The sequence below is a fragment of the Triplophysa dalaica genome, chromosome 15 (assembly GCF_015846415.1).
Source record: "Triplophysa dalaica isolate WHDGS20190420 chromosome 15, ASM1584641v1, whole genome shotgun sequence".
NCBI lineage: Eukaryota > Metazoa > Chordata > Actinopteri > Cypriniformes > Nemacheilidae > Triplophysa > Triplophysa dalaica.
Window position 1 is genome coordinate 8,310,798 of NC_079556.1, and position 12,043 is coordinate 8,322,840.

Consider the following 12,043-nt stretch of genomic DNA (forward strand, 5'->3'; position numbering starts at 1 on the left):
TTCTAATGGCTGAAATAGCAGCCCCCCGCTGTCAGAACCCTCCAGCTCTTCCTGTCAAACTTTCCCGAAGTCAGTAACCGGTGACGGCCCACCAGAGACCAATTAGCTCCCAGACACAGTTGCCATACCTTGCCATCACCACATATCGTGGTACCCCCCTATTTTCAGAGGGTTGTGCCGCTGTGGCAGGACCGCTCCAGCTCCGTCCCCCCAATGCTACATTTTCAAGGTTGTCCTTGTACCCGAACATTCACCAGTCTGTCCGAGGATGTTAAACTCAATGCAGTGGAGACAGAGAATAACACTCGTAAATGAGAGAAATTTAAGCCCTTAATATCACCACAGTAGGACTAGAGGTCCCGTCTCCTCTACATAGACAGAAATGCAATATAATATTCCTCTCTTGAGAGGTGTATAAAGACCTTACATAATGAACCGTTTTTATTACCTTGGAATGAGCTATTTCTATCTACATACACCACATGGAATTTGTCATGTTGGTTCTATAGTAGCCCTAAACTGACAAACTACTCTACAGAATGCGTTGTGAAAATACGTTGTCTTCTTTCGTTTCGTAAATACGTTGACTTTAAAGGATGCCATATATACGGAGTAGAATATTATATATTACAGTATTTATTTTTTCCCCATTCATTTGGTCCTTTACATGAGCAAAGTCATTTTATGTGTGATACAGTAGTGTGCCTCGCTATGTTAAGATCTGTCTAGCTGTGCAAGATGTGAAGTTTCTAAGGGTTTCATCATTCTCTGTGTGTGTGTATTGATGTGCAAATATCTTCTGTCTGAGCGCTTGATTTAGTCTCTCATTTGAATGGTCTTTTCCTTCTTTTCCCCATGTGTGTGTGTTTGTGTAGTGATTCTGGGAGAGGGAGCAGTCTGTTAGACAGAGCAGTCGCTGACCGTCGCCAGCTGAACGCCATGACACTGCCTGACTTCAGTGATGCAGAGACGGGTGAGCGGGCACACATACATGTACATACATGTGTAAATTCACATCACATCCTATGTAACATTACAGTTAGTGTGTGATAGCTGTTTCTTTCATGCAGCCTGTGTGGATGCATACCTTGGTATGTTACCATGACAACAGACATGTCTGTCTTTTTTGGGATTCCACCATATGTCTCTTGTACACACTTAAATAGAAGAAGTATAATTAATGGCTTAAAGTCTGAGGAGCTGCAGAGATGAATAGTTTTGATGCAGTCTGTGCTTTAATTCTTTCTTTTAAAGGGGTCATTTTAAAAAAAGTAACAATTCTTGATCTTTTGAAATTATAGGCTCCAGACAATATTTATTCAAACTGAGCTTAAAATACTGCCTGGGTATGTGAAACAGATTACTACATTATCATTAAAGGACAATGTTTTCATCATTTACTCACCCTCTTGCCATTTCTAACCTGTATGGCTTTCTTTCTTTTAGAAAACACAAAATATATATTTAAGAACGCTGGTAATTGAATAACAGCGGTACCCATTCACTTCTTTTGTATGATCACTAGGGGTGCCATCAACTAAGGAACAATCATCTTACCATTTAATCAGTCAAAAAGTCTCTTTCACCTTTTTTTCCTGCGCACTCTTTCAGTGCAGAGAATGACAAGTTCCGAAAGTCTGCGCCATGCTTGATATATGCAGTGATTTTGGTTATATTATTTAATTTTTTTGTATTATGCAGCGCAAAGTTCAGTCTAAGTAACGAACTACATGCATTCACAGACAAAGTGTAAATTCATATTTATATACCTAATGTTTTATAAACATAAATTTGCCAGTCATCTGCGGGTGCATGCCTGTCTGCTACGATAATGCCTATATAACCAAAATGGCATGATCTTCATTTCATAACACCTCTGCCAAGATTCGATTGTGAGATTGGAAGTCGAATCAGGCTCCTCCAATCGAAGCATTGAATCTTCGACTATTCGGGGTCACCCCTAATGGACTAAATTTTTTTGATATTTCAAGAGGTTGAAATACAGGTTTGAAATGACAAGAGGGTGAGGATATTACATCAGAATTTTCATTTTTCTGAGAACTATCGATTTTACCTGATTGGTAACCAACACATCTGATTCACCAGAGGTCATAGGAAGTATATGACAAGATTCCTACAGAAAGCATCAACAAATAATATAAAATGCATGATGTTAGCCCTTTAATTCTCAATCAAACTGTAGACTTACATCAAACCTTTGTGAAAACCTGCTTTGAATCATTTTAGACATTAATATCCAAATAGATTTTGCCCAGTGTCTCATGCAGTCAGTAATCAGATGAAAGGACTGAAATGAGTGTTTGCACAGCGGGGGAAGTTTCAGTGCTGTGCATGCAGACAGTAAACATGTCGTCCTACCTCGGAGTCATCGGTTACCCATTTTCTTTACAGTCTCATCCAGTCCTTCTCCAACTGTTCAGCTCTGGTTATATATGGTTATGCATTTCCTCTCAGTCTATCCAGGACCATATTATTTCTTTGTTGTATTTTTTCTTCACCCTCTCATTTTTATTTCTAGCCTCTCACACCTCTTCATCCCTCTCGGGGACAGAACCCGTATCTCCTTTCTTTCCCCTTCCATCTTTCTATTCTCCAACTCCACCCAATACCGAATCCACCAAGATCCACAGCAGCCATGCTTTCTGTGACCACGCCCCCCGTCGGCGCTTCTCCTATCCAAGTAATGCACTGTGCACCTTGCGTGTGTTTTCGGCCAATAGCTCAGCATGACTCCCTGCTCACAGCCAATCCCCTGGCACTAACCGCATCACTCTGCCTGAGTCCCCGCCCACCAGCCCAGTTGGTTTGGAAATGGGTTGTGTGTTTCGTGACTTGCTTAGTGGTGCAATTTGGATTTGTGTTGTGGTTTTGCAGGCCTCCGTTCAAAATATAATATGATCTAAAGCACTGATCGCTTCATAATGTGGTGAAATTAATACATTTTCCACAAGTTTACATGCTACTTTAACATAAGCATTCAAAAAATCAGATAGGATGCTACTGTCCAAAGTTAAACGTTAGTTCATCCTTTGGCTGGTTTAATGGCTTCTCTCTCAGACTTTTACATACCGTGTAGCGTACTTCAAAAAAGTGCTCCGGTATCATGATCTTGTTTATACACTTTAAATGTAGCTCAAACCATCTTTATAAATTGTCCAGTTAAGGTTAAGATCAGCTGTAAAAGGGCACAATACGATATTGTTACAAGGGTCTAAACGCCTTTGACAGGATGATGTGATGGTGTGGATTCACGGATCCAGTAGCCCGTCACACTGACTCTAAGCTCTTAATCTCCACCGAGAGATTCCCAGGAAAACAAAGCTTTAACTAGCTTTAAAACCCCAGATCATATCCAGAATGGAGCCACCACACTCAAAGAGAGAAAACCGGCTTCCTGTGTCACTCTGGTAGATCTTACACCTTGATCACTGGTTTCAAAAGCTAATGCACCCTAAACAACTTCCGTTGAGGGCCACATGTCAACCCGCAATTGATTTCAATGGAGTTTGTCGTTAGCATGTGACATAGCTACTGACACAATGCACTACTAAGAATAAAAATTATCACTTTTGGGGGAAACTTTTTAAATAAAATTGAAAACTTCAATGTGAAACTTTGCTGTAGTTATGCAGCAGGTTTACCAGTAACTTACTGTAGATTTAATGTAAAATTTAGTTTTAAACATAAACTATAGTTCTTATTAAACAATGCTAAATATCTGAGGTTACTTTTCTTGTTATGTAAATGTATCGTAATTTATGAAGTTTTCAATATTTTTACTAGAAAACAAAACAAAAATGCTCAGGAAGAATTTTATTTTTTAGTTTAAGTCTCTTCCTGCTCATTTTGAATATCAAAAGTCAAAGTGTTTTAATTTTGATTAAAGTAAAGTTTAACTCAAATTAAAACAGCACTAAAAAGAAATTATTTAGTAGAAATCTACAGTAAGTTACTGGAAAAAAAATTGTGCAACGTTTTACAGTGTAACTTCAGAACTTTTTAGGATTGAATGAAATATGTACAGTTTGTAAGCTTCATCGGCAGTTTGCCAGGTTTTGTTACCATATGTATTTCCACATTCTCACTCAATCCTTTATTACATCTGGTATTAACATCCGCTGCAAATATCACTAATCATAACAGTGTATCGCTGCATGTTGTTTAGGAACTTTGAACGTGTGTGCTTCACATTATATGGTAAATGTCACTGCATGTTGATATGAGGTATCATTAGGACCTTTGTAAAGTCTTGTGCATGTACTTTATGTGTGGGTGTTTCCAAAATCATTCCAGGTATCATCACAAAAAAACAGGTGAGTCACTGATGCCTCGACCGCATCAGGTCGCTATGCCATTACTGTATACTGTGGTCACTTCTGTTTTTTACTATCTCTGAATGTGAATAAGTGACATTTTTACACACTGTCAGCTTGTGTTATGTTCACCTATGACTGATGTTAATACCAGGTGTAAACGGGTGATTATCATGAAATCTTGCTTTCAAGATGTCAAACATGATTTTCTTAAAAACACTTTTATAAACAAATTACCTTTATGTTTGTTTAAAACAATGTATGACATGTTTAAAGGCATTCATTTCTAAACTTTTACTGACAGTTTAACAATTTTTAATAACAAGCTAATTTTACAAGCATGTTTTGCTAAAAACATGCGAAGCCATGATGAGATTTTTATTAATCATATATAATAAGACAGAATTATATTTTAATAGAATATTATATTAAATGTTGAAAACTTCTGTACCGGTGATGAGAAGGGGAAAAGTCATGTACACAGCGTGACAAGAGCATTAAGATTAATGCAGATTATAATTAGAAAAAATAAATAATTTGTTAGCCATTTGAAAAGTACTAGCGGATGATGTTTTTTTTTTACATAAAATCAAACTTCAACGTAAATATTTGTGTGTGTTTAAATAGTCTTTTGGAGGATAGGAATATCAGTCATGGACACTTCTTATTTTCTACTTTTTCTTTAATTTTATTATACACGAATATTCTATCAATCAGGTATTTTTTGTCATTTGGGAACGTCTAGTAGACCATCCAATTGTTTTTTTCCCCGAATATTTAAATTGAATCTTTATCTTAAGTATAAAAAGCCATAAAATACATAAATAATTAATTCCTGTGTCAATTTTGTTTGTCAACGGTAGAGAACACAATTTCCTTTATTAAGGTAATTGTTTGTGTTATCAAAATGTATGTTTTATAATTCTCTTTCTCAGTAGTCTGTAGGCCTATATGATTTCTGTTATAATCCAGTGTGTGTGTGAGCGTGTGCATGTGTGTGTGTGTGTACATCGTTTACACGCCTGTAAACCATTATATTTACAAACAAGGTTATCCTATAAGGTATTTGAAAACCTAGGCCACATCTAAAAGTGTAAAAGGACATTAGATCAACAAAATATTTAACCAAGTGAACACAGAAATGCAAATAAAATAATTTCAGAAATCTGTATAAAATTGTTCAAAAAAATGTTTATGTGCTGTTTGAAACTTGCTTCAAGTTACTGCAGAAGTGACAACCGCCACTTTGTGCCAACACTTGGTCCGATATTTTGTATCTAATTCACTAGAGGTCATACATTCATAATGTGACACAAGTGTCCAGATTATTTGGAGACACTTCACAGACAGACGGTGTCACACACCTGTTCAGCAGTGATTGGGAATCACAGGTACTGTCTTTATCCACACAGATCTCTTATGGTTTGTGCTGTAAAGACAACAGAAATCAACTTCTTTTTTCCATTTTATTTCTGTGTTTTTGTGCTCATTTCTGTTGTTGTGCTTTTCATTTAAATTTTGTATGAGTAATCAAAGCCTCATTTTTGTGTTTATGTTGTTCTTTTGGTTTCCAAGGCAACCTTCCAGATGCTTTCTTTCATGGTTTTGACTCCTTTATTGGGGTTTGTAAGTAGCTCTAGCTGTTACCTCTCTGCCTCTACACACACACACTCACACACACACACACTTGCTTCATTGCCCTGCTGGCCTTCCCTTGACAGAGTGCACCCACCACCTGTTTGTGAAGACAATCTCACACACTCTGGTATTATGTGTTTAGGGGACACTTTACCTTTGTTTCGTCCTCTGATTGTGTGTCCTCTCCTGGCGTGTTGTGTCCCCAGGCCTCTTTGTGCTGGAGAGAGATGTAAATGCACTCGATTGGCCTCAGTTCTTAATAATTAAAGAGACAGTATTGTTCCTCCAGGCCTTTTAAAGAGGGTTTAACGCACACGACTGCCCGAAGCCAGGCACTTGGATGAAGGGGCACAAGTGCGTACACAACCCACTTAGAGTTGTGTTTGTAAACCAGTATTTTAGTTTTATTGTTAGGGTGTAATGACAGCTTTGTTGCTGTTGCTCGTGGTTCGTGATTTTAAAATGTCAAACAATTAATCACATCCAGAATAAGTTTGTGTTTAGATAATAATAATGTCTGTGTACTGTGCATATTAATCTTCTTTTTATGAACACATTCACATGCATGTATACGTGTTCAGAAAATATTTGAATGTATTTATTTATTTTTACCAATCATTTTAATTATATCTAAATGTTTATATTTTTCTTGAATATATGCATGTATTTGTATGTGTTCATAAATACAAAATGTATATGCACTTTTATGCACTTTCATTCTGAATACGATTAATCACGATCAATCGTTCGACAATCGTTTTATATTATCTTTTAAATAACTTTGGCATGTAACTCATCTCGCAGCATTTGTGCTGCGCAAATGAATGATGTTGCATTTATTTATTTAGATAAAACGACCAATGCCTAGCAAAAACACTCAAGTCACTCCTCTTTTGAGTGATGGCTCCGATGTTAAAACTGAATCCAGTAATCTAAACCGATTTAGTGCCTCGAGAGCACTGACCTTAGAAGTGCTTTTATTTTTTTACCATTAATCCAAAATTAAAATAAACCTCTTTTAATTTCCATCAGAAATCAACTCACAGTTCTAATCCCCGTTTAGGATCATTGATTCATTTCATGTCCCAAATATTACGAATCTCACTGAAATCCAGCCGAAAAGGGAATTTTACTATAATTACCTGAAAATATATTGTTTAAATATTAATGATTAGTCACTAAAGACACTCAGTATAAAGTGGGTGTGAGATATCTGATAGAATAGCATCCAGACCACTAGACCATAGGCAGCGGGCTCTCATTTCCTTTCGCGTCTCGTGTTAAGCAGCTGTTTTCAAACTCCTCTGAGCTCCGTTAACAGAGCTATGAAGCGTTTCGGAGAATTGCATGGACACAGTCGTTTGAAGCAACTTGACCCCCTACATGTCATCACCTTTTCAATTCCCTGCAGAAGGAGATAACGTATTTGCCAAACGCGCTCTGTAGAGCAGTTTGTCCGCTTAGGGCCACTGTAGAGGACCACGGTGTATGTAGATAGAAATAGTTCATTCTAAGGTAATAAAAACATACCGCTTCATTATGTTAGGTGTTTATACACCTCAGAACAGATAGTTATGTATATTATATTGCATTTCTGTCAATAGATCCTCCAAAAAAATACTCACAGCACCCTTAAGGCTCCAAATATCTATGATAAAGTGATTTCACCCTTTAGTTAACAGAGATATATAATACTGTCTCTTTAAATGCACATCTGCTTTTTGTGTACGTGCAACTACGTGTGATGACGCTTTAAAGCCCTTTCCACTGTTCGCATATGGCTTGGTCCTGCTATTCCTGCAGCCTGGTTTGATGCATCATAAGAGTCTGTTTGAGTTTGCGTGTGCACACGCCACACCAATGTGCTCAAGAGAGAAGTGAAGCTGTTAATCGATGTCTTAGAATGCACTTGTCAGCCTCAGCTTACAGACACCAGCTCGGTTGACCCGCTGGTTTTCTCCACTTTAGTGGACTGTCATGTGTGCACTTGGTTTTCAATAGACACTTTAAGAAAAAGTGCCCCAAGAATGAACTGAAAATCTGTGGTTATTTATTCACCCTCAAGTTGTTTATATCTCTATGACTTTATTTATTCCACTCAATATTTTGGTACTGTTTTCTCATGCAGTATAAAGTAGATCATACAATCTGTGTGCTTTTGTCTGTGTCTTCTGAAACCGTATGAAAGCATTGTGTGAGGAACATCATACACATCCATGTATACCACTGCTGTCCTTGTGAAACCTTGTATCTCCATATCTCGTGATTTGTATTAATTGCCATAAATCATTATTATTAGTCACCCTTTATGTTTGTCACTGGCATTTGCAAATACCCAAGTATTTATTTTCCTCACTATGGCAGTGAATGGAGGATCTGTTTAGTAACTAACATTCATTCTTTGTGTTCAAACCTTTATAAATTATTTTGCTCTGTTGGAACAACTTGAGGGTGAGTAACTTATGACAGGATTTCCATTTTTGGGTGAACGGTGTAAATATTCTCTTTCTGATGCATTTACTTATATTCAAAAGTGGTTTGAGGTAATCTAGCCCTAAAGGAACCTGCAGTTTTGCGTTCGGCCCTGTTAATTCTTGTGTTCTGCTTTGGTTTCAAAGGCTACGGTATAAGACGTTCTGGAAAGATCCCCTGGAAGTCTTTTAAACTCTTCACATAGGGGGTATCAGGGTCTTGGCGTTTAGTTCAGTCATCCACGCTTTTATCCACAGTCACCATAGAAACGCTAAACATAGGAGCAGCAGCCATGGATTGGACTCAACGGGCTTGTTGCTAAAAAGAAAGAAACTGAGATATAAGGGGATCGATTTCAGTCTGAATGCGTTTTACGTCCCGCTGGTTTGGTCGATATAGTCCGGCATGTGACTCATAGAGTCTCTGAGGATCCTAATATGTTCCTCTGAACCCCGACTGAGACTATAATGACCATGCTGGTGCCCTGAGCGGAGCTCTGCCGGGCGGCCACATGTCCAGACAAATAGGGACTGTGTGATCGCTGAACTGCAGGGGGCAGTTTCAGTTCAGGGGACTGATGTGGTGTCTTCTGTTCTTTCTGTGCCGTTCATCTCTTGAATCTGGCAAATTGAAAAAGGACTGAGGCCGAATCTGGACAGTTTATTGTTGAAGCTGGTAGGGGAACAGTTCACCTTAAACTGAACGACTTGTTTTTCTCACTTTCTTGTCATCTGTTGTTTTAACTTGGGACACAACTGTAGCGTTTAGGTGGATAGTTCACCCAAAAATGAAAATTCGTTCATCATTTACTTAACCTCTTGTCAAACCTGTATGAATTTCTTTTGCAGAACACAAAATTAGATATTATGAATAATGTTGGTAAACGAACAGCGTCGGCACCCATTTACTTCTACACAAAACCAATGCAAGTGAATGGGTGTCAGTTACCAACAGTTTTCAAAATATCTTCTTTGGTCTTCTGCGGAAGAAAGACAGGTTTGTAATAACAAGAGGTTGAATAAATTATGACAGAATTGGCCTTTTTAGGGGATCTATTACTTTGAGCCTGGAAAATAGACCAAAATGCATATCATACATTCATGGTGCTTTTGCATAATTTGCCAATTTCAAAAGCTCCAGTCATTTTAATTTTCAACTTCAGTTTTGGGTGAACTGTGTCTTTAAAACAAGGCGTTCCTTTTCAAACAGAGCAGACAGGAAGACAAGCTTTATTCCTATTGACCTGTTGCTCTGGTGTGAAATGTATATGTTGCAGCATTTCCGTACATCTGTGCAAAGCAACAGCAAATATGTAAAGCTTCATTATTTACTATCAATATTATTACTTCACAGCTTTTCTCTAGCGTTCATATGATTCAGAATGATAAAACCTGATATTAGATAAGTATTCTGAGTGGCTTGACCCCTAATCCCTGGAGTGTTGTGGATAGATGGATCCTAACCCTGCATAGCATCATTGCTTACTGTCTGTTTCGACTGCAGGTTCTGTCCACGCCACCTCCATAGCAGCATCACGGGTGGAGCAGGCGCTGTCCGAGGTGGCCTCGTCTCTGCAAAGCAGCGCTCCGAAACAAGGACCCCTCCATCCGTGGATGACCCTTGCTCAGATCTGGCTACATGCAGGTACATGCCACACGCACATACCCCTAATTTGCATCTCATTTAAATACGCCACATCCACATTGTATTGTTACACATGCAAAACAAAGGATTTTTGCCAAATATAGACAGTGTGTAAATTATTTAACATCTAAATAGTTTGTAAATTGAAAATGTACACCTTGTATAGGCATCATATTACTCACTGTACGCACTGTGAAGTTGAACCCATGCGGTTATTAATAGCTGACATTGTTGAGGAAAATAAATTAGAAAAACAACATCCAGCAGGGTCAGATTACTTCAAGGGATGCGTTTGTTCTCTGTATACAGTCAGCACCATGCAAATTTGATAGCTCTTGAAATGCGGTGACCCAGAGAACAACAATAGTAGCTGAAAGTGATGTGAAGGAGGACATATTTGTACAATAATTGCTTTTCAAGCTCCCTCAGGGTAGATTAAAGATCAGGTATCACACGCAGTTTCTGCCAATCTCCTTTTAATGTTGAGTACCTATATAGTAGTATTGGATTCGTCGTATCTTCGAAGAGTGTTTATAAAAGATAGATACAGCTGTGCGATTAATTTTGGAAACATGTGCTGCTGGAGGCTGGCATTGGGAAGGAAATACTGCACGAGCAGATAATATGCACGTACGCACAAAACATAGACATATGACTTAGTTTCACTTACCGCCACTAGTTTCACTTACTTAGTTTCCACTTTATCTTTTAGCACTGGGACCGAACAATCTATCAGTTTCAAACAATCTCCAAATCCACCGTTATATCCACCATTTATAAAACATCCATCACTGAAATTTTGTGAACAAACAGACACACCTAAACTTCACTATCGCAAGAGTAAAGAACCAATCTTAATGCATTGCTGACAAGCGAGTCTCGCTCGCCGGTGGGCTCGTGGGCGTGCTCTGTCTTTCGCCTTGCCGTGCTTTTCCAGGAGAATTGCCCAATAAAAGGAATAGGATCCATGTTACAAAACAGGGATCCAGACTTTAAAAAAAACTGTCCGAAACAAGTTGGAGTGCTGGGGGAGTGTGTCAAGCACAGAAATACTACGTCATACGTCCAACTCTTTTTTAAACAAGTAGACCATGTTAAGCATGAGAAGCCAGCGCGTTCAACAGTGTTAAGAAGTCAAAATGCATGGCATAGCATGTTACCTCCACTTAATCAAATATAAGGTTCATTGTGCAAAATAGACAAAACTCTAAACTTTTAATGTTTTTATTGGATAAAATTGTTTGGCAAACTACAGCATATCAGGGAATATGAGCTTATTTAAATATACAAAGAAATGCATAGATAAACAAAAAGCTCAATTTAGCTGTTATTAATATTTGTTTATATTTTCACATAGTTATTTTGTAACCATTCTGCACCAAAAATACATGTAATGAGTCTATTTTATTGCCAACATTATTTATGTACTGCTATGCAACATGAATGCAAAGTATTTAATACATCTTTAATAATATTACAATATATATATATAATAATATCAACCTTTGAAAAAAAATGTTTAGATGCCAATTGTACATTTACATGTATTTATTCATTTAGCACTTTAATTCTTAAAAATGACATACAAATGAGACAGCATGTCATTTTTTTCTTTACCAAAATGTAGTTCATCACTTCTGGCCCTTCCCTGGTCACTTTTGTTCTGACCATATCGTTGCTGAAACCTTGAATGTCCAAATTAACAGTTTTACAGGAAACACTTTTTTGATGATTAAACACTGTGTTGTAAAATTTGACAAGAACTTTTAACACTTTTTTGTAAGATATTTGCAAAACTCAGTGACAAACATAAGCTGTGGCATAATAATGATGCAGATATAAGGTTTCGGAAGGACAGAAGCGAGGTGCTAAAGATTCTCATAGCTTAACTTTGGAAGGCCATGGTAAAGGTTCAAATTCCAGAGAACACAAAAAAGAAGCATCTGCTAAATGCA

General features: G+C 37.7%; 1 protein-coding gene across 2 annotated transcripts in view; it reads left to right on the forward strand.

Annotated features, from left to right (window-relative positions):
- The window catches only part of ttc7b (tetratricopeptide repeat domain 7B), a 31,293-nt gene that overhangs the window by 15,966 nt on the left and 3,284 nt on the right, over positions 1–12,043 (forward strand). The window contains exons 17-19 of one of the 2 annotated variants that reach the window (XM_056767404.1): positions 876–973; positions 5,910–5,960; positions 9,948–10,088. In XM_056767404.1, the coding sequence (XP_056623382.1) occupies positions 876–973; positions 5,910–5,960; positions 9,948–10,088 (290 nt within the window). The remainder of the gene's footprint in view (positions 1–875; positions 974–5,909; positions 5,961–9,947; positions 10,089–12,043) is intronic. The other variant, XM_056767405.1, reaches the window with a different exon arrangement.